This window comes from Cyanistes caeruleus, chromosome 2 (genome assembly GCF_971803275.1).
Source record: "Cyanistes caeruleus chromosome 2, bCyaCae1.hap1.1, whole genome shotgun sequence".
Classification (NCBI taxonomy): domain Eukaryota; kingdom Metazoa; phylum Chordata; class Aves; order Passeriformes; family Paridae; genus Cyanistes; species Cyanistes caeruleus.
Window position 1 is genome coordinate 73,207,350 of NC_141702.1, and position 24,935 is coordinate 73,232,284.

The 24,935-nt window shown below is 37.5% G+C and overlaps 1 protein-coding gene across 2 annotated transcripts in view; it reads right to left on the minus strand.

Annotated features, from left to right (window-relative positions):
• Positions 1 to 743: 743 nt before the first annotated feature.
• The window catches only part of SMOC2 (SPARC related modular calcium binding 2), a 140,249-nt gene continuing 116,057 nt past the window's right edge, over positions 744 to 24,935 (minus strand). The window contains exons 10-13 of one of the 2 annotated variants that reach the window (XM_086877879.1): positions 8,563 to 8,665; positions 7,376 to 7,623; positions 4,941 to 4,984; positions 744 to 2,356 (exon numbers count right to left, since the gene is read on the minus strand). In XM_086877879.1, coding sequence (XP_086734005.1) covers positions 2,333 to 2,356; positions 4,941 to 4,984; positions 7,376 to 7,623; positions 8,563 to 8,665 — 419 coding nt within the window. In that variant the 3' untranslated portion in view covers positions 744 to 2,332. Of the gene's footprint in view, positions 2,357 to 4,940; positions 4,985 to 7,348; positions 7,624 to 8,562; positions 8,666 to 24,935 lie in introns of both variants that reach the window. The other variant, XM_086877878.1, reaches the window with a different exon arrangement.

Consider the following 24,935-nt stretch of genomic DNA (forward strand, 5'->3'; position numbering starts at 1 on the left):
TACTTATATTCAAGTGGTGTAATTGCTGGTAATTGACAGAAATCATGAAAGTGATGACACAGAATGTATACAAAGAGGAAACACCTCATGTTTCAGTTACTGTAGAGTTTTTAAATGACTCTATGTGATAGCAGTCTTTGGCAACCTAAACCACCTTTAGCATTTACTTGCACTTCAATAACTGTTTAAGGCTACTCAATTACATTGCTAGTCCAAATCTGCCTCCCCACACAACCTCTCAGTTTAAATGGGGTGCATTTCCAAACCATGGACACGGCAAAATATTTGGTAGGCTACGTTTATATTGTCTCCAAAGGGCGTAATTATGGAATTAGATGCTTCTTACAAAATGCTGCTATTAACCATACTGTGACCACCTAGCCAGGCATGGTGAGTTCTGAGGGTTTGCTTCCCTCTCCTCGTTGTTTCCAGCCAGGCTGAAAGCTGTCCTGCAGCTCATACTCACGTGGAGGGGAAAAGGTGCCATCTCTCTATGCTACATTGCACTTTGCTGAGAATAAACAAGAGACCAGGTTGGAGCTATATAGAGAATTTGAAGCAGCAATGGTATGACTAAGACATGAATGTTCTTAAAAGAGAATTCAATAAAGGCAAGGGAAGAAGATGGACACAATGTGAGGTCATGAGGTTTCTTGTAAACTCAGTGCAGTGGTGAAGTCACCACTGTGTGTATCTATTTCCAAACATGTCTCTCTGTGTTTTAAAAGAAGTCAACAGCGTAGTTTGATAACATATCAATCTTTAATCTATAAAGAAGATTGATTTCAAAGTTTAATATTGTAAAAGAATAACAAATACTTTTTAAAACAAAAATACAAGATAACACACAGTTGCCTTGTTTTCTCCTGTTGCCAGAGCTTAGAGTACACGATTTCTGGGATACAATTCCATTGCATACAGTGTTTCCTATCACTTCAGAATATGTTGCAATTGAAATGACACCTTTTGATTCACAAAAAAAAGCTTTTCCAGGTACAAGCTCAAGCAGGGTGCCATTATGAGTAGCTGGTCACATGTCAGAACCTACACATTATTTAAACAAACCATAATGAAATCACTGCTTGCTGCTACATTCCTGCCTTCTCATGTCAGCTCTTGGATGCCAGTAGTCCTTCTGCCACTGCATCCATCAACCCAGCTGCTTGTAACTCACAGCTGTTCAAGAGCAGAACATTTTTTCATTTGGGTCCCCTGTTTTAGATTCACATCCGGAAGTTCTTATTCCCCTCAGACTCACATATGAAAATAAAAAAAAACATTGGGGAGAAAAAATGATGGAGAAAGTATGAAAGCTTTCAAGAAGTTTCTTCAGTTAGCAAAGAAAAGTTTTCAGGCAGGGGCAATATGAGTAGCCCCTCCTCTAGTGGGCCCCCAGGCAAGCCAAAGGGTTGATAAGAGTAGTCAGGTGTAAAAAGGGGGGAAAAGGCTTACCCTCCCCTGTCATGACAATAAGATTTACAATTCTGACCCATACAAACTCTGCTCCTGCTTTGCACTGACCATGGAAACATGCTTGCTTTTAGGCTCAGGCTGAACCAGACGGGAGTGACACTACAATCCACCTTACTCCTTTTTGGTTTGCTGTGTTAATAACCCAAGTGAAAGCAAACAGGAGAAAAATCCTACCAAAAGTTATAAAAAAAGGCACTTCAAAAATTGAAAAAAGGATACATTGTTCTATAAGCATCCCAAGTAGAATAACTGTTTTCTGTATCCATTAGTGGTTGTATTCTCATTGTATGATCTTTGGAAAGACTAATAATTACAATAGAAACAAAATGAAATAAAATATTGCCACCAATGAAAAATCTGTTCAGTAAAAAACTGCAAAACCAAGTAAACAGCAATTTACACAATTCTCTCAGTCCTGCAAACCTGAAATATTCAACACTGCTTGGACAAAATTGAGAATACAGTAGATTTTTCAGCATAACTCTACTTAAATGACAGTATTAAGAAAACTTAGGTATACTATTGAAACCAAAAATACATAGAATCAGGTTTCTATGCTACTGTTTGCTGAAAAGTTATTTTTTTAAAAAAGGGTTTAAATGCAAACTTTTACATCTCCAACATGTTTTACATATTTCAGACAAAAGAATACACATACATTGTATGTGATAATTTTTCAAAACTAGCCATTACTTTTTCACAGATTAAAAAAAAAAAAAAGTCTGTTTAAATATTTCATTTCTACAAAGTGAATTTACATTTTTAAGTACAAAGTGCAAATACTACAGTTGTTTTTATTGCCTTTTGGTGAGGAAATCTCCCACATGTCAAAGAGATCTGCCTTGGATTAGTAAGGTGTTCACCCTTGCTTCTTCAAAACTTGCTGAAAGGAAGTTGAGAAAATTTGCATTAATGACAATGTAATTATCATTAATTTTTCAATTAGTCCAGTATAAAATTCTACCTCTATTTTTCAGCAATGCACATATGCCACTATCAGAAGAGAGTTCTGCATAAGTATATATAGGGAATAAAAAAATCCTGCTCTGTACTCCTTCACTAGGTCTGTGAGCAAGGGTATGAGCCATATCTTGACTACTTACCTATGTCCCCTTTAAATCCATACCTGCCAAACACAGTTTTAGCAACTGCCTGGGCAAGTCCCTGGTTCAATATGCCTCCTATGGCATGTGATGTATAAGGATGCCCAAGTATCACCAACAATCTGTGCTTTCCTTACAAGCTCTTTGCTAGGCTGCAAAAGCCCCCCTAGGTCTCACTGACAGCGTGTGGGCACCTACGTGTGCGTTTGTTGGGCAGGGTGGGGCTGAGCAAGGCAAATAACCCGGCCACTCCTGTCAGAGCCATCCCCTATCTGACCTGTTTTAGACCAACCACAGCTTCATCTCAGTCCTCATGAATGAGTAGAGAGCTTTTGAGTGTGTGTCTCCTGAGTGGTGCAAATTTGATCAGGCCTTCTTAGATGGGTGGTTTCCTTTGAACAGCTTCTACTCTTTTCAGTAGCTTCCTTCCGAGCGAGAACTTCCATGATGAAAACCACCTTCTGCATTTGCAGCCATGTACTGTTCAAGTAGGAAACTACCAACAGATGGTTTTCTTAGCCAGCCTTAATTTAAGGCTATCATTTGTCAGCAACAGCTCTTAAAATAATTGATGCTGATTCAGCAAAATTATTAGACAAAATTGAAAAACATAGATGTTTTAAGGACACTTTTATTACCAATTCCACAAGTCAGTATCAGATTACAAGAAAGGGGAGAGGGCTTGTCATGCTTCAAGTGTAATGCACGTGTGCCAGTAATTGCCATTATATAATTAAAATAACCCCTCTGAATGCTCTGGAGTCCTGACAGGGTAATTGTTTTCAGGCTGTCTTGTTTAAAGTGTATGTGATTTGTGGGGAAAACCTGAAAAATTAAGACCACAAACACTTGTTTAAACAAACAAACTTATCACGTTATTGTAGCTGTGAGAATATTTTATATTCCATCAAAGGTATGTAGGAGTTCTCTGGTAAAAACCACAACCAATGTTGAGCTTGCCTTAGGAAGTGCAAACCTAACATCAAACAAAGCAGAGATTAAAAAAAGGGAACAAATGGACTAGCAACATTGCAAGGAAGATTTCTCTTGCCTTGTGGGAAGATTCACCTGGGGCTCTAAAAAATTAATCTAGCTTTATGATAGATGGGAAAACATTTACCACAACTAGGTTTTTGGGGTATTTTTAGCCAAATTCCTATTTTCATAGGTGCAGCATTACCTGAGCTGTTCTTTTAATATAGGTACATGAATAATTTTTAAACCAGTTCATCATTTACTGGCGCTTTTGGGAGCATTAATAATTTAAATCCTCTAACTAATATGACAGTGAGGTAAGAATAGTGTGAAGATGACTTTTCTTTGCTAGACCATTTAAACTATTGGACTCACAAGCCTCCTTCAAGACCATGCAAAAGCACTAGGAAGGTATGATAATATTGCCCAGAAAAATGTTCTTTAGAATAAATGGTTATAAAAATTATACCCCACTTTTTTAACCTGTTTTCCTGGCCTTTCACTTGAGTCCCTCCTTTTCAAAATTTACCTTTCCTTCATTTAAAAAAACTCTGCTTTTGTGCCTTTTGCACAAATGGCTTGAGTAGCTAAACTTCCATTGATGACATACACTGGTGCTGTTTTGAAAAACAACATCAAGTCTTTGCAGAAAATTGTTAAAAAAAAAAAAAAATCACGGATTATGTTGTCAGGGTACTTGACATTTTATTTTCTCCATTCATTCTTCAATTTTAGTTTAAACATAGATTAGCAGACTGATGCAAATCCTAGTTCTTCAGCATCATTTTGCACAGCCAGAAAAGACATTTGAAAATGACAGCTCTTTTCATTGCACTAAGATTTTAAAAGCTGTTTAAAGCCATCATATAATAATGCAGTGGGGTTTGTGAAACATATAGATTTTCACAAGGCATGGGAAATGCACTGTTTTGTCCATTTCAATAAATGTCAGTTTGTGTCTATACTGTGACACAAAAGAAAATTGACAGAATTCAGCTAAAGTAAAAGTTAAATGAAGATGAAGCAGTGCACATTTAAAAGTGGGAATGCTGTCATTCAGGAATGTAGAAGACTCACAAGAGCTCAATTACACTCATCAAATTATCATATATGTCCTATATGTCAACTTACACTTTCCTAGGAACTTCCACATGCAAGCCTAATTGCAAATTATGGACATTTACTCTGCACCTGTAATTGTCTGGTTTAGCTTTCCATACACAGAACTGAAGTAAAAATTTGCTAATTGGCATGTTGCTCTACATTTTTCTGGGAACTCTGAAGAATAGCAGATTAAAGCAATTTGAAACTGCAATGATGACTGCTAAAACCCCAAGAAATTCAGCCAGGAGAGGAAGAAATTGAGATCTTGGTCTCCTCAATACTCACCTGCCTGCTGGATGAAGTGCTCTCAGTGTTGGTTCTAGGGACTGCTAAAGGAAGGGAAAGAAAACATTGTAAATAAGGTTTGCAAGTTATCTTCAAGAAGCGAAGCCCTCATTCTGAAAAGATCTTTTATAGAGCAGGGAAAGGGCACAGATTTCAATAAATGAGATAAAATATTTCAGATCTTTCACTGACACATCTACTTTTTTTCTTTCCTCACTACAGGTATTGCTTATTTCAAGGAGTTAAATGGAAGTTGAACAGCATCTCTTGCCAGTTAGCATGTCAAATTTGCTTAGGAAATTGCATCTAGTCAAGGCTGAGGATTTCAAATTACTAAATCTTTAGTAGTAAATATAGTCTATTATCCCTGGCAGTAAAGAAGCATGGACAAGCAGATGAGCATGGAAAGCATTCACTTTGATTAAAGATCAAAGATCTATCAAAGATAGAAACAGTTTTACAAGCTACAGACATTGTTCACATTTAATCTGTAAAATGACAAGATTATCACTGTTTTTTTTTAAATTTCTTAGTCTCAAAGACAGTCCTCAAAAAAGGGGAAAATAAACCCTTAAAAAGCTAAATAACTTTTCTAACCCATTAATCTTCCCAAGCAAACTTGTGAGACTCAGGAGGAACTTGCTCTCTTGGTTTTCCATGTCAGTCTGTGAGTCAAACATGCTGTACTGGAACTAAGGGTAACAAAACTGGACCTTGAAAAATGCTACAGCTAGTACTCCCTTCAGAAAACATGCTTTACAAATCTCTGGCTTTTATAATGCTTCTAATTATTCTCACACAAGATACCTGGCACTCACACAAAATGATACAGAGCCACTTCCTAGCTCAGCTCTCACACCTCAGGTGACAAGAGTCTCAGGTAATGAGACTTTCTTGTCCTAGAAATGTAACTCTAACTGCAGTGAAGTGGTAATTGCTTTCCTTTGTGCAAGTGAAAGGAGTATCAGAAAGCAAATTTTAATCATCAGAATAGAATAATGGTATTCAAACAAAAGTAATTTTTAGTGCCCTGCCCTTAAAGCTATGTACTTCTAGTAAAGCAACCTGATGATTTGGTTAAGAACTTTTTTCCATCTGGATGCCATTAGTTTCTCAATGCCAAACATCTGAGATTTTTTTTTTCCCCTTACAAACTTGAATGTTCTCATTATTGAATAGATTTTTTGGAGAAGATCCGTTACAAAACTTCAGCTATGGTGGACACAATTTTTACTTCAGACAAATCTGTGTGTGTGTATCCATCACATGATTTCATGCCTCTTACAATTTTCACTTCCAAAAAAGGCAGTTTATCCCAATCTTTGGGGCTTTTTCCACTGGAATATGAAGACAAAAAACCTGGAGTTTGCTTTCAGTCTTGATATGGCTTTCCTTTACCTCCTGTGTAGTGATTTTGGGCCCAAATTTCATCCTAAGAATGCCTGCTGCAGTAGGACAGAAGTGTTTCCCTTTCCACATTCGTAGCATAAAGATAACAGTCATCCGCCTTCAAATACATTTTTTGACCTTAATCATCTAAGTGAAAATTAGAAGGTATCATTATGAGGTCCAGAAAAAAAGCCACAGGAAAATAATCCTGGATCTGATCAATACTTGTTTTGGAGATCTGTTACTGTGATCCATAGACAATCTACTTCATTAGTAAAATGCAGACCTCTTCCGTCTTTCTGCCATACTCCTTTTCCAGACTTCAATACAACCAATGAGACCCTTGTTCCACTGTCCTCACTTCATTTTAAGGTACCAGACAAAACAATTTACCTATATTCATTCTTCCACAACTTAAAGTATGGGGATCTACTGCTGCTCTTTAGAACTACTTTTTTAAAAATTTTTTATTCCCATTTTCAGGAATTGAAAAAGTGTGATTGAATTCTGCAGGGACTATTATGCTCTGTAATTAGTTGTTCCCCTTCCTACCAGTTTGGCAGCAAAGTAAGTGGCTGTGTATTAGCCATTATTCCACCTGTTTGGCAGATCACCACATTCCTCTCTGCATCTCTAAACCACATTTGAGAAATGAGAATTCATTAGAAAGCTCAACCATGTGCTTCCTTCCAGGAATCCAAGAAGAACAGGTGTTCTTTTGCTGTTCACTCAGAACACAGTTCTCTAATAACACTAAACTGTCTTTTTGATGACTGTTATTACATCTTCTTATGTTTCCTACCATAATACATTTAATGGTCAGAATCAACGGGAAGTTTTTGATTCTGTCAGAGCAAAGTGATCCAGAAGCAACTTTCTTGCCATCTGCACTAAGCAACAGCTGCATTAGCTGCAGACAGGTGTATTCTTTTATTTTGTATAACTCTGGCACATATAAATATCAGACTTCATAAGCTTTGAAGAATTTAGTGAAAATGACAGAGAGAAAAGGTTCTTACTATGGCGTTTCTTTGTTTCTGCTTTACCTTCTTCTTTTGTTACTCCCAAGCAGCCCATTAATTCCTGAACCGACAAGGACTTATCGTTGTTCACATCACAGTATTCCACAAACTTCTTCACACATTTTTTAGGCTTTGATTTCTTTCTCAGAAATCTCTTAAATGGCTTGATTTCCTTCTTGCCAATATCACCACTGGAATTTTTATCTAGCTGCTTGAAATACCAATGGACAACTCTCTCTTCCAGAGTATGATTTGGATCAGGCTCAGAAACACTGGAACAAGAAAAAAATAGAATTTAGTCTTAATTCTTAATTTTGATATTTAATATCTTAATTCCTTTATTTTAGAATAGTTACATCACCATCAGATCCCCATCACTATTGTAAAACTCCTGCTTTTGGACACTAACTTCTTTGTAGTGAAGCTCTCTTTTTTTTTTTCACTTTGGCCAACAATATCCTAAATTTTACACTAAGGGCTAGAATCTGCTTTTAGTGTACTCTCTGAAACCCTGTTGAGCTTAGCAATACTCAGCAAACAGCGCTTTCCCCTTAAATTTCCTCAAACAGAGCAAAGTGGAAAGAGAAATAAAAGAGAAAAAGACTGCTTCATAGTCAGCAGATGCATTAAATGTGTAAAGTAACCAACTGAAGTTGATCAACAATCAGCATCACCAAATACGGAAGCTCCAATTACAACCCATGATGGATTCTCTTAGAGCTACAACACCTACATATATTGAATTACAGGATAAGCTATGAAAATAAATGCTATCTCCTCAGATAAGTACCTGACCTGCAGATGCCCCAAGCATTTGACAGCATTTGACAGCACTTACACATTTTTAACACTGCCTGTGACTGCTGATAGAGTTGGTTTGTTTTGCAAGCAACCAGGAAGAATATGAATCAGGAAGGTATCACACATTTAAGAAATAAAGCCTAGAGAGGAGGACAAAGACTGACACAGCAGTTGACACAAAGACTGTTGCACCAGCAGCTACAGATAAACCCCGGGCTGTGCTGCTGAGAATTCATCTGTCAAGTCTATCTCTATGTTGGTGAACATAGTCCACAGTGGTAACTTTGAAGTGAACTGTCCTAGATAGGCTCTTGGAAATTCACCCTTTATGAGGGCTCCTCAAAGCCCTCAGCAATCTGTTCACCCCAGTCAGAATCGTTTTAAAGACACAAAAAGGATCTGAAACCCACCGGCTAGAAGACAGTGATGGATCAGAGACTGCGTGCACCATATCTGTGGACAGTGCATCCAAAACACTCGTCAGGAACTCATTCTTCTTGGCACCAGGACAACCTAGAAAATCAGATTTTTTAAATTTTTTTTTTTCTTTTCTTGTTACTTGTTTTTACAACATTTATATTCCAACAATAGTTTAGACTTTGAGATAGATATTACCCCCTGTACACAAATTTCCATAAATTGTGGACATTTTCATAACATAATTCAAAGACAAGTATTTAAATTCAGGTACATATCTGTAACAGAGCAGGAGTAAATTAACAACCCTTTGAACTGAAGCAAGTGTGAATCTGTTTTGCATATCTTGAATCTCTTTATTTAATTTTTGGCCATTATTTCTCCTTCTTTCAGGTGTCTTTAACATGGGTGTCACATTATGAAAATAACAGCTTTGAAGCAATGAAAGTTTGTACATGACACATGACAGAAACATGGACTAGAAGTTGACAATACTTATTTCAGATTTCCACTTTTACTCCTCTTATTTTCCATTGGCTTTCTTGACACACTTGCTTTCAGTGCATTGGTTTTCCTTTCTGTAAAATGACAGTCAACTCCTTGTGTCCTTCCCTTTCCTTTTGGACAGGGGTTAACTAGCACTACATGGCACCTAGCCCTATCAGCTGCTGTTTGCTGGTACTTTGGTTCATGCTGTGAGATCCTGTGGTGATGCTAGATCCTCCTCATAATCACATTCTCTATGCTGCGAGGTTCTTCTCTGAAAGAAACTGACAGCATGTTTCAGACACAATATGTCAAATAAATATATACTAAAAGATCCCCTCTTCAGGCGGCACAGCTGGAGAGATAAACTCCTCTGACAAGCACATGGATGTCAACACATGGAGGTTTGCTTATACAATGCACCTGCTTCCTCTCCTCTTCCATGGAGCCAAACACCAGGTCTTCCTCTAACCTTCTAAATGGCTGAGTTAAAGTATAGGATGATACATAATCAGTGACATGGAAATTACAAGCTTGAAGCTAGAGCCCACAGCAGGACTTTCACAGACAATTCTGTGCTGGAAGCCACTTACTATAGTTCTGTTTTAAAGTGAAAAAGGGAAATACTTTGAAGTGTTGTGGAAAAGGAAGATTAGTCGGTCAGTAGGGATTTGGTATTTTATTACATTTCTCAGCAACCTCTGGAGCAGGCAGTAGGACTAGATGAGCCCGAAAAGCTTCATCTTGCCCAGAAAATTATTTTTTAATACATCCCATGTTGAGCCAAGGAAATAAACCTGTGTTATATTAGCCCTTAGTTGTGTTGCAGTAAGAATAGCTCAGCTATTATGTACAGCAGGAGTACCCACTAGATATTGCTCTCTAACACATTCATGCAGTTATGAGTTCCTTGCCTTTGGCACCAGGGATATTTTATTCCAGTAACTGTAAAATGTATATAAAAGGAATTCACTGAGGCAAGTTTCACTGCACTACAAGTACACATATGAAAGCACTTGTCACTCTGTTAGATATGTCCCCTTCTCCTCAGTCTAATCAGTTATAGGTTTTTCCCTGTCACAGTTAGAAAAAAAGAGAAAAAAGAAATTAAGAAACACCCCCAAAAACCAAAACCAAACAATCCAGCAGCTAAAAGTTTGACTATAAGTTTGACTTCAGTGAGGCAAGCACTTCAATTTTCCCTGTAAGGAACAAAAGCTAGAAGGGCAGCAAGATATTAATAAGGGATGGACAGAAAACTGTGCCAACAGGTTCCATTCAGTGCCTATTCTCTAGTGCCAAGATTTTGCTGTCAAATTAGGTTCAGGCATTCCAGCCATGAAAGTAAACTCTGCATTGTGATTGAAATGAGATCACATAACTTTGCAAGCCACAAAAGCACATTTGTCCAGAGATGAGCAGGCAGAGGCCAGGCAGTTCCCATGCAGCAGGCACATCCAGCTGTGCCAGCGTGCCAACACCTATGAATCAAGAAACTCAGTAGTCCCTGAGCAACCTACTGAGCTCAGTGCTACCTCCTGCTAGCAAGGACAGCACTGTGGCCAGAGATGGTTCCCTTCAAAAGGATGGGTGAAAAGTCTGTCTGAGGATCTCCATGTAGGCCTGTCTTGAATGTTATGAATGTTATTCATTTCGTATTGGAGCTGTTATTACCAAAATCAGCCAGAAGCCTAAATTCTGCTCCAGATATAAGCTGTGAATTGATATAGGACTTGTGGAAAATGCAGAACATAAGACCTCAGCACGATACAATGAAGCACAACATGGAGCAAAGGCAGTTTGACTTTTTTCCTATCACTTTTTTATGTCCTTTTTTTGGATAGTTAATAATGTGAATATCCAATTTGATTTAGGAATTCCACCTGAATTTTTCATATTATTTATGAGTGTATTTCTGGAACATCTGGAAGAAAGAAAAATCTGCTTTAGGTAGTTTCCACTGTTGTCCAGGGAGCTGCTGGGTGTACATATGCTACAGATATAGAGATCAAAATCCCCACTTAGCTTGCCATTTATGATATACAGCTAAGCAGGGGAAAGTATCAACTTCTAAATTCACAAGAAATCACTGGAAGAAAATTCCACAGTTTAAAGCCTGTCTCTGACAATTTTCCCTAAGAATAAGAAAGGTTTCTAAATATGTATTTCATAAAGTTGCAATAGCAGCTGACTGCAATAGAAATCTCATAGAAAAGAAAAAACTGCTCTTAAAACAAACACAATCGGTGGTTGTGAAACATTCTAAATTATAACTCTACTTCTTAATGTAAAATGACACCCCACAAAATCCTCATCAGTTAAATACAGAGAAAATATTCAGGTCCTCCCAATTATAAGTTTTGCTGACATGTGGGCAATCCCACAGCAATTTACCTTACAGTGAAATCTCTGTTCTTTGCAGGTGTTACTAACTCAGAGTAATTCTCTGGAGACTTCATGCTGAACTTTCATTTTCAACAAACTTGTGGACAAACTGGCAAGACTGGAGGAGCTTTAGCTTGATTGTAATGAATAATTCACTCTTATTGGGCTAAATACAGAAAGGGAAAGACTAGTCTCTTATGGGAGCCTTGTGCTTCTTGCTATGGTTTATAGGCTTCAGTTTCTTCTTCTTCTGCAGCTGCCTGTCCTATGTGGATTTGACAGCTAACATAAATAGTAATTTGTTGTTAAAGGGTGGAAGCTGAAACCACACAGAGTTTACATACAGGTTCAGAATGTAGACTGAAGGGTTTGCTTTAGGGATAATGTTACCCTGAGTAAACCTTAGACCAACAAATACATACAACAAATGACAGGAATACACAAACACCTCGTTTCAGCTATAATATAAAGGAAATCAGAGAATCATCATTATGCATTGGATCTCTCATATATATACATCTCTATAAACATATAACTACTACTAGTTTTCAGTGCTAACTACTTTTAGCACTGAAAATGGATTTTGGAAGTTAAATCTGTGGGGTGGTTTCCCATAAACATTCTAAAATATGCACCCTGATGCCTTGGAGGTCCCTGCTTGGTTGATAATAATCTCCTACTGTCAGTCTTGGAAGATTATCTTTTACAACATATCTGAAGTCATGGCTAAAAGACCATTTTGTTAATTTCTGTAAAAATCGGAATCCAATAGATAAGATTAAACACCTTAAAAGAGATTTTACATTAATCTTCCTGCAAGAGAGAAAACTGTCTTGAGTCAGTCACTCAAGTTATTAAAGGCATGACAACTTCCAATTAGCAAACATAAAGTTTCTTCTTTATTCCCTGTTTGCTAATATAAACATAAAGCTTAGAAGTGCACTCAAATACAATGACAACTGAAATAACTCTAAAGACTGTGAGCAAGTTTTTGATCTGCCAAAAAACACAATGATCAGAACCATTCATGCTTCATTTTTATCTTTGATTTCACTGAAAAAGCGTTATACAGAAGAAAAGAATTTAACAAAATTTTTCAGTGCTATTGGTTATCCTGGGAGAACAGACAATGCAACAAAAACATTTTTTCTTGGACATTTAATCTATACACACAATTATGTACAGTGATGAGATTATTTCTGTTGATCCATGTGAACTACAATTTTGTGTTTGTCTAGACATTCTGAGGGGCCTCCTCATTTTTTGGAGGACTTCCTGAGCTCTTCCTGACCCCCTTTCAAAATAGAAAGAAAGAAAGAAAGAAAAAAAAAAAAAAAAGTCCTTCAAAATATGGGCCTGGGGAGTAAAATTTGTTACTCTGCTGATTACTAAAAAATCATGGTCTCAAATCATGTCTCACTGATAGAGTCAGTGTCTTTATAGTTTTATTTAACAGATGGACTTGATGACCTTAGAGGTCTTTTCCAGTCTTAAGAATTCTTTGATTCCATGATTCTATGCCTCATTTCAGTTTTGCTTCTGATAACTTCTTGCAAACTATTTACTTATTTTGTATCTTAGAAGGCTTGAGGACATTTTTACTTCTCCTTGTTAACATCCCTCAGGTATTACACTTTATTTAGAATTTTTATTTTTTTTTCTCTTAAACATTCATACAGTTTAAAATAATTAAATTAAGCTCAGAGACAAATTCTCTTTCATATGTCCTTACCCAAATTTCAAAAATAAGTAAATAGAATACAATGGATATTAGCTGTAGAGGGGCTACTGATCCATTGATTTCTAGCCCCAGATCTCCATGTCTTGCAGGAAAGGGGTATTATTTCTCGACAAGTGCAGGAAGCAGATTTCAGTTCTTAACAAGTATGTAATTTTATTTTTGTTACTATTTTAAATTTATCTTTCTGTTCTAATTTTAGGGGACATAGAGAGTTAACATAGGATGTTGTCCCAAGGCCCTACCTTTCAACCCTAGGCATTCATATCATACCAAAGTTCATTGAGGAGGATTTGTTGAACTTGAGCCTGCTGAAATGAGGTGTCTCACCCATAATAGTTATTTAAGCTCAGTATAAAGGAACCCATTCAGAAGGCATTCATCCCAACTACCTGAGGGTTTTTCTTCCTTTAGAATAGAAGAGGATCTCCCTTCAAATGTTTCACTTCTTCCCTATTAACTGAGGAAGCCCAGACAGAGGACTTTGTATCCACAGGTGGTGTTAAACAGCTTGTGATTAATTCTATATGTATCTGTTTTATAAATGGATTTAGGCTCAAACTACTCTCCTATTCTTTGGTAAATGTGGAAGAAAGAAGGGATAATACTCATAGCAGAAACACAAGATCCTGTAATCAGCTTTTGCAGGCAACTGAGTGACAAAGATTAGGGCATTTGTTGAGAGGAAAAACAGTCCATTACATTTATTTCAGTTCCTGTGCTATTATTACTAAACAAGAAAAAGAAAATCATATCAGAACATCAAAGCATAAAACAGACAATGTGAAATGGCTAACTTCTGATTACCACTTTTTGCTTTGTTTTTCCCTCCATTAAAGTGTGAAAGGCTTTTGAGAAGTGAATTTCTTGCTGCTAACAGCTCTGAGATGTCGCTGTGACAACAGGGAGCAATGAACCGGTTGAAACACCGTAATCGTTTCAGAAGCCATCCAGCAAAAAATCAACACTGAATTTGAGAAAGCCTTTGGATCTTATTTGCCTTTCTTAACCATTCTCTTGTAGACCTTTACATTTCTAGTTTTGACTGCAAATGGGGAAAAGGTCTAAAAGTTCGGATCATAAGAAGTCATGCCTCTTTGCTTCTTGGCTGGTCACAAAAAAACTGAAGTTTCTATTTAGCAGTCCCTGCCTGCAGAACATCTACTTCACTTTTGGGGGCCAAAGACACCTCAGTATGATGAGAAGGACCTGACATTCTGAGCAGTTAGGTTTGCAGTCTGTGCCCGTGCAAACCTGTAGCCATTAGAGGCTCATGACCTCAGGCAGAGCACGACCTGCAATGCAGCCAGGTGGGTCCAGCTCCAGGGGAATAAACGCAATGCATTTCACTCTAGAATTGGCACAGTGACAGAAGTCAACCATCCCACTGATTAGGACACAGAGAGATGAGTTTAAAAATTAGAAGGGGGCCCAAAAACGTGTAAAAGATAAAAGCAACTAGATCTGATTTTCAAAAAGTTATTCTTCTGCTTTATATACCATATTTAATGACTACCTGGACCTGAGATAAACAGCTAGTACGTCTGACTGCAGTAACAATTTTAAAAATAGTGCAGTAAGTAATAGCTTATTAAACTGAAATATTTTGGAATCCAGTTTTACATAGTATGACAGGCATCTGAATCTCCCCAGTATCACTCTGAGAGTCTTAGCAATTAGCAACCAAAACTGCTTAAAGAGTAAAAATGCAGTTATTTTTAGTAGACATTTATTACTTCCCATTCACTTGTATTTTCATCATGTTGTTATGTTTCCTCTCAGGAGAAGGGTATGAAAGAAAACATATTGAATTGCCTCCATTTAAATATCCATTAAAAAGGAAAAGCTATTATAAAGTATGTATGTTGTTGCAATTATGGAAGTGACCTCAGAAATAAGGTGCATAATTCTGGTCTCTTGATGGAAAAATTGAACTATGGGGACCTAAGTGGGGATGTTTTTTACATTACTTAATTAATCTAAGCAGCCTGCTCCTTGGAAGCCTTCATAAAAAACAGTATTTTCTACAAACTGATGTTAACTTTTCTGGCTATCTCTTACTGAGGCTTTTACCACTGGACATATAAGCTGAAAATCCTCAAAGCATCCACTCTCATCTAAAGCCACAAAAAAAGGTCTATATTCACACCCTAAGAAGCAATGATCATTAAATCAGAAGAAGGAAGTTCAGAGCTGTTGGGCCAGCAGAACACATTCCTATTAGAGCAATTTTCTCAGAGTCCTCGTGCACAGAGTCCTTCATGCCCTCATGTGATTATTATGCAATCGTAACACAGGATGGATGGAGATGGAAGGTTAGCGCCCCATAAAGATACCTTTTTGTACATGATGGATCTTTTCAAATACATCTTTGAAACACTGTACATTTGTTGTTTTGGGGGTTGTTTTAAAAAAAGAACAAATATAGATGGTCCAGAACAATGCCAACCTGTGGCACACAAATGGCACATTTCACAGATGCAGTGACTTGCTGTCTCTTGAATCTGGAAATAAAAGCAGTGGCAGAACCACCAAATGCAAAACTAAGTCAGTGCTACCAGGGCCCAAAGCATTTTGTTGGATGTTAAAGGATAAGATGGAAAAAAAGATAGGGAAGGGAGAAGCAGAAAGGAGGACAAAGATCTGGCAATTTTGCAAGCAGTCATATGAAATATCAGTCTTCACCCTTGCTCTGTTTTGCTTATACGTATGAGTACTGAACTTGCATTAAGAGACAAATTTTCACCAGTTTTATCTGATTACTTTTTTCTCCCTCTCTCCCTTCCATAACTGGCAAGAGACAGATTTAGAAATGGGATATCCAATACAGAGGGAGGCTAGAATTAATGGCAGGCAGGCATGGTTATTTCTTGGAACATTAACTATATACTGAATTGTAACTCAGAATGGATTTTTACAGCAGTGATTAAAAGAGGTTTATAAAATGAAAATCCTGGAAGTAACTGAAGTGAAACAAGAGTCAGCAAGTGCCAGTAAAGCATTACTTAAACACTATGGAATGAAACAGTCCTTAGAAACCTGGCATCACAAAAATCTCCCTTTCTCTTTATGCAGTTTTTAGTTTGGGATCTGCAGTTGTGTTACCTTCTTGGACGCCTTCCATTAAACAGGATAGATTTCCTCTGCAAGTATAATTTCAAATCCGACTGGCTCATCCCCTTGCTAGATAAAAAGCAGTAAGATGACTGATACAAAAAACATAAATACAACTTACAGTTCCTCAGTATGAAACTCTTACAAGGCATGAAATTACACAAGAATGAAATGCCATTAGCTCCTGCTGAAGGAGATGGGCATACTGGGACAGACTGAATAGACTCAGGCTTTAATAATTAGACACTATTGATTTAAATTAAAGATGATGGTCCATTCCTAATTCAACATTACCCAGATCACTTCTCCAGGGTTGACAGAGGTCTCTGTAGCTACAGCAGGTTCTCAAACCAACCTTCTTTACAAATAAACCTCTATTTGGAACAAATAGATTGCCTCAAGTCAAATATAGTACTGTGTACCTCAACAGTAATAAACTAAATGCTCAAGTAATGATGAACTGGATTTAATCCCACAAAAAGCAGGCAACTGAGAGTTAAGCATGCCACCCTTAATTTGTGATTTACAGTAAGCACTGAGGAAATGAATACATCCCACTTGGTAGCAGAGATCCTGCAATGACAGAAGCACAATGGAACTAATTAAGGATGGAGATTAATGTAATTATGGTTCTAAAGTGTCTGCCAGGAAGGATGCAATGCAGCTGACTTCATGTAAGACAGTTTACAGTGTGTGGTGATTACAAAGTGATTACGAAGTGATTACGAAGTGATTACAAAGTGCCTTGGGTCACTTTATAGCAGGAAGATACAATTCCATGACAACACTCCATTAAGGATTATGAGGACACTTTCCTCACTGGACCACTACACTGTAGGTGAATTTCATTGTGCACAGTGTGTTCTGTTTCCCCTGTCTGTGTCCAGCATTCAGTCAGATATCCAACTAAGGATATCCTGCAGCCTTGCCAAGGCCTGAATTTCCTTGCATTTGTGTGGAAGCCCACCCTGTCAGCTTCAGCAGATGTCATGGAGTGTGATGCTCCACAGAGTCAACTTACTCTTGGTATTATCAGGCAATATCCAAAAGGGCTGAGAATACAGGTTATTGAAAAGTGAAAACCAGTCAGGCTTACTGACTTTGGGACTCTACAGGAGACAAAGAGAGAGAGAGAGAAATATCCTATTGCACCCCCCCCGGACATCAGGCATGGTCTACAAACAAACATGGCCCTATTTTATACACAGGCTGACATGACATGGGATGCTGAAGGACTCAGCATGTGCAGACAGTTACAGCAGTGTGTGTGTGTGTGTGTACAGTTTCTGGAGCCAGCCATGGAATCTCATTTGTCAGTAAGACAGTGATAGAAACACATGAGTGAGGATCTCAGGCGTCTTACTCTGTGCTGCTGACTGAATGGAGAGAGATGGAAACAAGACATCACATTATAACTTTGTCCCCTGGGTATTGCAGGGGAGAGGGGAAAACACAATCTGAGTGTACAGCACCAGCATTCCAAATGCTGAGACCCAGCAAAATTGAGTCTTTCTTGCATATGCATAATGATCTGACTTTCAGCCACGTATTTTGCAACAGTACTTGCCTGCTGGTGAATGCAACTAAAATAATGCCTCCATAATTCATACACCCCACATTTCCACTCTAACTCTACTGAGAATAATTCTTTGGTATAAATATGCATCCTTTAATGCTGATTTAGTCTACAGTGGTCATTTTCTATTACAAGTGAATGGATGTAAAAATTCCTATTCAAAACTAGAAGTCAATGCTCCATACCAGCAGATACTCAATACTGCAAATTCCAACACGTACAGACTTTCAGTCTACGATCTTTGCATCACTAAAGCAAACAAGCCCTATGCAGATGGCTATAAAAGGGTTTACATACTAGATTGTCAAAAATCACTTGGTGTTCTACTGCTAGTTAAAATCAGGAGGCAAAAAAAAATGCAATGAGCAGAAAAAACCCAAACCCAAACACTTAAACCTTTAGAAATGCCTCAGATTAAATCAAGAAATTCACCATGTAGGTGTGGATTGCAAGGAAAAGGCAAACAGTTACAACCCATCCATTTATATCAACTGACATAAGCACATTCACAGAGGATTTTACAAGTTTCAATTATGTGTGCCACTGCAAACACTAGAGCTTAAGCCAGAAAAAATTTTGTGGAAAGGACATGAGTATATGGTAAGGGCAGTGAAAGGCAGAGAAAAGCGTGGAAATTGAAGAGAACCAGGTAGAAAATCAAGGGAGAAGAGACATGGAAACCAGTGGAGAAAAAATCTGCTTGGAGTTCCATGCAAACTCTCAGCCTGTGCTCTGACACAGACACCTCCAGCAGCACTGACAGAATATCAATCTTCCTCCCCCATTCTCCTCCAAGCAAAACTGTGGTTCACTGAGATAGCTTTGGTGTTCACATGAACTGGCTTCTGGTGGTTTTGTTTTCTCTTCTTGTGCCAAAGCCATGTGGATAAATTCATGGCTGAATCTCTGCATGTTTAGCTGCATTTGCAGGGACAGAAGGGTTTTATATCTTCCTATTGCTTCTGGCACTCTCGGTATGTGACCATGAAGTAGCTCTCTCTCTCTCAGCCTGGCCAGGAAACAACAATTCCATCATGTGGAAATAGTCAGGAGTGGGTAGTTTATATTTTACTCTGGTGCAAAATTAGTTTAATGCTTTTTATTTTATTTTTTTTTAAGAGCAAAACACCCTATCCCATCTTGGCCAAATAGCTTGGTGATGAGGGCACAGAGCTGAGATGGAGGAGACTGAGGTTCAACTCCCTGATCCAAACCAGACAGAGCAGGGAGTTGAAACCTGGCTTGCTATTATCCCAGTGGAATACCCTAATCTCTGACACTAGAGAGTTAGGTTCAATTCTCTGCTCTGTCTGGTTTGGATCAAAGATTTGAACCTATGTTCTTTCCTATTCAGCTGAGTACTCTAATCATCAAGCTATTGTGTGTCCACAGAAGGGTTCCTTTTGCTGTGAGCAAACCCGCAGAACAAACAGAATGTCAGAAACCGTTCCTACTGCTATATTAAAACATTTTCTTCAGCAGAATAACAATAGCATCAGAACTGGACAGCATGTTCTTCAAGTCAGGGTTTAATCTTGCATGGCATAAAGAAATGCAGCCAGCTTCTTCCAAAAAGCCTGGCAAGTGTGTCAACAGTCTTCTCTCTAGATCAAGTGAATTCACGAGCTTAAAGAAAAGCATGGACTTCAGTGCTTTGCTGGATAAAGGCATTGCAATTCATAGTCTGAAAAGTCCAATTCTCAGTAAAAAGGTTTTTTGCCTTGCATGTTTTGGTCTTGAGGCTTTTTGCCTCACCAAACAACAGAGCTGTGTGAACGGATGCTTAAGCCGCACTTTATCATTCTTCTAAACTATAAGCCACTGCTTAAATTTTTTTTCACAAAATTCAAAATAGAAGCCTGTTGTTTGATATAAAAACACATTAAATCTGTTGGATTTTATTTTCTAACTTTAAATCTGTTCAATTTAAAACTGAGCATTTAAGTTGCTCTATTATTCAATATAAGTATTTCACTTAGGGAACATTAAAAGAGTAGACAATACAAGTGCCAGTGGTATAAAGTTGAATTCAGAGCACACTGAATTAAACAGGGCAGCTGGAGGGAATCGAACACTCAGATGTCATGAAAAAGAGAGAAAAAAACCCCAAAGAAACATTATTTACAGGGGCAACAAAAAGCATAGGCTACTTCAGTGGTTCTATCTCAACCTGAAAATTTCTATTCACAACACAGAGCACAACCTGAATTTCTGTCCCTTTTTTTTTTTCATTTTCATGAGAAAGGTTTCATTCAATTGTCTAAATTTTTAATAGAAAGGGAACTCAGGGTTCTCACAGAGCACCTTCTAAAACGTAACAAACTTCATGACTTGACTTAGTAAAGCACCTAGGTTTGTCTATAATATCAAGTGTATCTTCAGTTGTTCAGATGGAGCAGAATAGATCTATGAATTTCATGAATATTTGAAGAAAAAAATATCTATCAAGACAAGGGGAAAGGATGCGAGTTCCAAATTCAAATTTTACAATAATTTTTTAGTGAACTTTAGTTAATTTGTTTTCCAGTTTTTTTTCTGCATGAAAGGGATCACTTTTCATTTCTCAAGTATTTGAGAAATTCCATTAATTATGCTGATAAGTTTGGAAATGGTTACCACAAAAAAAGGAAAAATAATATAAATGCCTAGCTATCAAAGCACATTTTAAGAATAAATTGCTCTTTTTTTATGACAGGCATTTATCTGTCAACTCTACTAAAAATATAACAAGCATAGAATGTTCTCACTTTATCTGTCCTGTATTACAGAGTTCTGCTTTATCTGTAAACAGAGATAAATCACTAAGAAGAAAACTTGGGCTTGGGGAATTAGTCTTTTGCTGTTAAAGTACAAATTTTGTGTTGGCTACAGGAAAGTTAACCCAATTAATTCCTACCTGTCTCCAAATTCCCAGTGTTACTAAGGAAAAGTTCTGCAGCTAAACATCTGAGAGAGAAAACAAATCTTTGAGAGGGAGCTTGACTTAAGACTGTGCATGTGGTATGAATCCTTACTTCAATAAAAAATTATAAAATTAATTTGTAAAGAAATACTCCTTTTAAATAAATGTGTTCCTTTCTTAATGTTAAGACTGAAAACAGCCTTAACTGTTAACTTAATTTATTAGCCAACCTATGAGTTACATGTAAGATATAAGGCATAGAAGGTACCCTTCTCTTTCTGTCCAGTTGAACATCTGAAATCCATTGTAGAAAAGGGAAAAGCTTCAGCATTAAGACATCAAGAAATTCAATGTACCCCACAATGAGCTCACATTTTGTATATCACCTATATAATTACAAATAGAGTAAGATCCATTTGGTTTAATATTTTTTTTTTATTCCCCCTCAAGACAACCATGTTTGATTTTAAATAAAGAGTTCAGATTTAATAGATTCATTCAGATAATAGTTTTATGATCAGAAATGCATCCCTCTCCTTTTATGTTAAACCAGAGTTTTCTGACTTGCTTCCCAGGGCAGCTTTCCTTGGGTGGATTGTAAAGAATCAGAGCAGTTTATATCTGTTCACATTCCTCCTTCCCTCCCTGCCTGCCACACCAAGTCCCTATCAAGTGAAGCCTGTCTGCAAGATGCCCCACAGCCAGATATGAAGGAGAGCTAGCAACAACAAAGCATTCACCCGAATACTTAGCCAGGCCTCCAAGCTTAAATCTCAGGCAGCTAAGGAATTCGACAAAACAAGGTTTCACTGTAGAATAAACCATACAGTTTTCACTCTCCCAGAAGAATCCTGCTTTCCCAAATAACCCTAGTGTAACCAAGCCACCTGCCTATGTCAGGGAAATTAATGAACTTCAAAAGTAAAAACAACTCACGATGAAGAGCAAGCCTTGTTTTTCTAAACATTAGAAATGCCAGCACCACAGCAGTGTGCCTCCTTTTTTACCAAGCCATATAGGGAACTCTAAATTAAAGCCCTGAGATTCCTGGACCTTACATGTCCAGCTACTGCACTGCACACAAATCTCTTTCCTCGATTCAGTTGCCAAGTTTACACCAACACTGTGATGCACACCTGGAACCATGAGCCTGGCTCCAAGAGAACTCTGTACCCTGTTAATACAAGGGTCAAAATACCTGTTTAATGAAATTAAATTTTATAGGAAGTTCAAGTAAGTGGTTTTTTATTATTTTTTTATTATTTTTTTTTTGTAATCCCTATTGGATAAAACTTTTCCTATTGACAATTACACCTAGTGAACAAAATGCTACACATAAATCCTGGACAGCTCATAGAACTAATGAAATGGACTTGTAAACATGTGAGACACAGATGCTGCAGCTCTGTTTGCCTTCATTTTTTTAATCAAGGAGGAACAAGGGAAAAAGAAACATAGTAGACAAAGGATGAAATCAGCATTGTGTCCAAGCAAGTGGACAACTGAAATAGAAAACATGATTTCAAACAGCTCATAATAGATTGGCATTTTAGTGTTTTTGCAAAAAAAAATTAAATGCAGCCCAGCTTGCAATAGGAAAGTTTCATGGAAAAATTAGTAAAACTTAAGGATTTCAGAAGACAAAGAGACTAGATCCCTTTGATTCAGTAGGAACCAGTCAAAGTTCAGAGAGAATAACAATTCATCTCAAAATTTGACATTAAGATTGTATAATATGGTATAATATTAATTATTTTTATCCATTACTTTGGTTCAAATTGATATGGTAATGTCAATGACACCTAGAGCATGAATTCCCTGTAGGTGCTGTTTATGAAGTTTAGATGACCCCAACCTCCACAGTCCAGCTGGTGTCCTAATTATGCTGAACTATGCTTTGCACAAAGCCAGTAGGAAAACTTGGATCCAGCTGAGCTACTAAGGAGGAAGGGAGATGTTTACCAAGAGATTCTAATTAACTAAGTGTCCTGGCCTTCCAGCTGTAAAAAAATCCTCATCCTCATCCTGTATAAAGGAAGAAGTCCTTTAATATATATACAGCACACGATGCATCAATCACATTTTTTCAGAAGCAATCTTCCTGCTTTTCTAAGACAAAAGATGCTGAGACACAGTTTTAAGGGCCGTAAAATATCATTTTCTCTCATGCTTAAGTACACTCCAATTTTTTAATAGGCCTGCCTGAGAAATCTGAAAGATAAGTGTGTAGAGCAAAGTGCTGAAAAATGTGGCCATTTCTAGTGCTGCACATGGTAACCTACCACTCAGTAGCTTTAAGACACAGAAATCATTGATAAGTGGAGAGTGTGGATATGCTCAAGGAGTCACATCATACATGCAGTGAACCCAACATCGTCTGAGGCTGTTGAGCTCACTGACACAGCATAGAGTAACTCTTCTCCCTCACAGGAATGTGTCACAGAACCAGCTCTAGGCAAAAAAAATGCAGGCACATACGTGTGCCTATGGGAAAAGTGGGCTGTCAGAGCAGTTCATCCCACTTCTGGTAGGGGAATAGTTCAAAACCCCTGCTAAGTCTCACTGACAGGGAAATGTAAGAAGAGCCCATTCATCACATCTCAGCCCCAGCCCAGACTCATGCCTGCACAAGCTGACCTCTGCCACGTGTGCAAGGAGCTGAGAGCCTCAACTCATCTCAGCACAGTGGTGGTGCACAGAGATGGTGTCAGCCCAGTCTCATGTCCTGCAGCCCCACTGGACTCTGGAGTTAGAGCTGTCTTGCTCCAGAGTAGGAGAGCTGTGGCAGAAGAATGAATCTCCAATTATTTGGAGAGAAGAGGATGTGCCAACTTCCCTCCAGGTTCCAGCATCCCTCCCCAGTATGTCAGTATTCATGAGAGGGACTTGGATTGAAATACTGACACTCCTTGAAACCTTCTGATCACACTTGTTACTGAATCTCATGTGTTCTTTCCTTCTGTGAAATAAGCAATAAAAATACTAATATCAGAGTTCTCTTTAGGGAGCTTTTGTAGCTATCCTGTCCTAGTTATTTGTTTCCTTTATACCATTTTACACCCTAACAGAACTCATTACAGTGAGACTATTTTCAGTTCAAACCAATGAATTAGAAGCAGAATTTGAACAGCAGTTTCAGAGATAATCAGTTTCAGAGATTAAATAAAATAAATTTCTTCTTTAAAGCAAGTAACTGCCAAGCATACAATGAGGCACCTACTTCAAAGAAGTTATCTACATAATCATCTGAATGATATCAACTATTGAAAATATTGGCAAAATATGTATTTACTTGTTTTTATTCTTAATACAATGACACAACGAATTTTAAATTTCTCATAGCAAAATCATTGTTCTTATATTTGCATAGTACAGTCAACTTGAGTGAGGCTAAGTAAAACTGTAAACTTCTTTCTCTAAGGTGCATCACAGCAATTCATTACAAACAGTGGAGGTAGGATACCTAGGTTTTGTTTCATTTCAAAACATGAGAAAACTACTCAGAATATATCTGGAATACATTTGTAAGCAGAATCTGTTTATGATCCTTTCCTAGGAGTGTGAGTTGAGAGGCATAAGAGGATCTCTGTCTGTAAATGTGAATTTTAGTATAAATACAGATTTAAATTTAGGGCTATGTTAGCTATCATATAAACACTTCTAATCTACATAAATCAAAACCACCTTATTTCTGTGTGATGAAATTACTAGCACACATAACCACAAAAAGCACCAGTAGAAATCACTGTACTCCAATGCACCTTCCTAAACCCTGTACATGTTATTTTGTGAAAAAAATAATCTAAAACTCTCTTGTATAAATATTTCAGAGAGTTTAAGAACATTTTATTAGCAATATTTTTGTATCCTTCCAGCTCTTCCTTCAATAGTATGAATTCAGCTCTGCAGATCTCAGAGTGAGACAAAACTTCTAATTAATAAAATCCTTCTCTAAATAACTCCAAATTAACTTTCTGCATTCAAAGCCTAAAGGACAAGCACCAAATATACTAAAAAATTTCCAAGGGTAGAAATATGTGCTAAATATCCTAGTGAAAAAACAGAAATCTTTTCTTTTTTGTGGTTCAGAGATATTGTTTTGTGACCATTTAAATATTACTTCTCTGAAATTACGATATGGATATTTCCAGCATACATGAAAGAG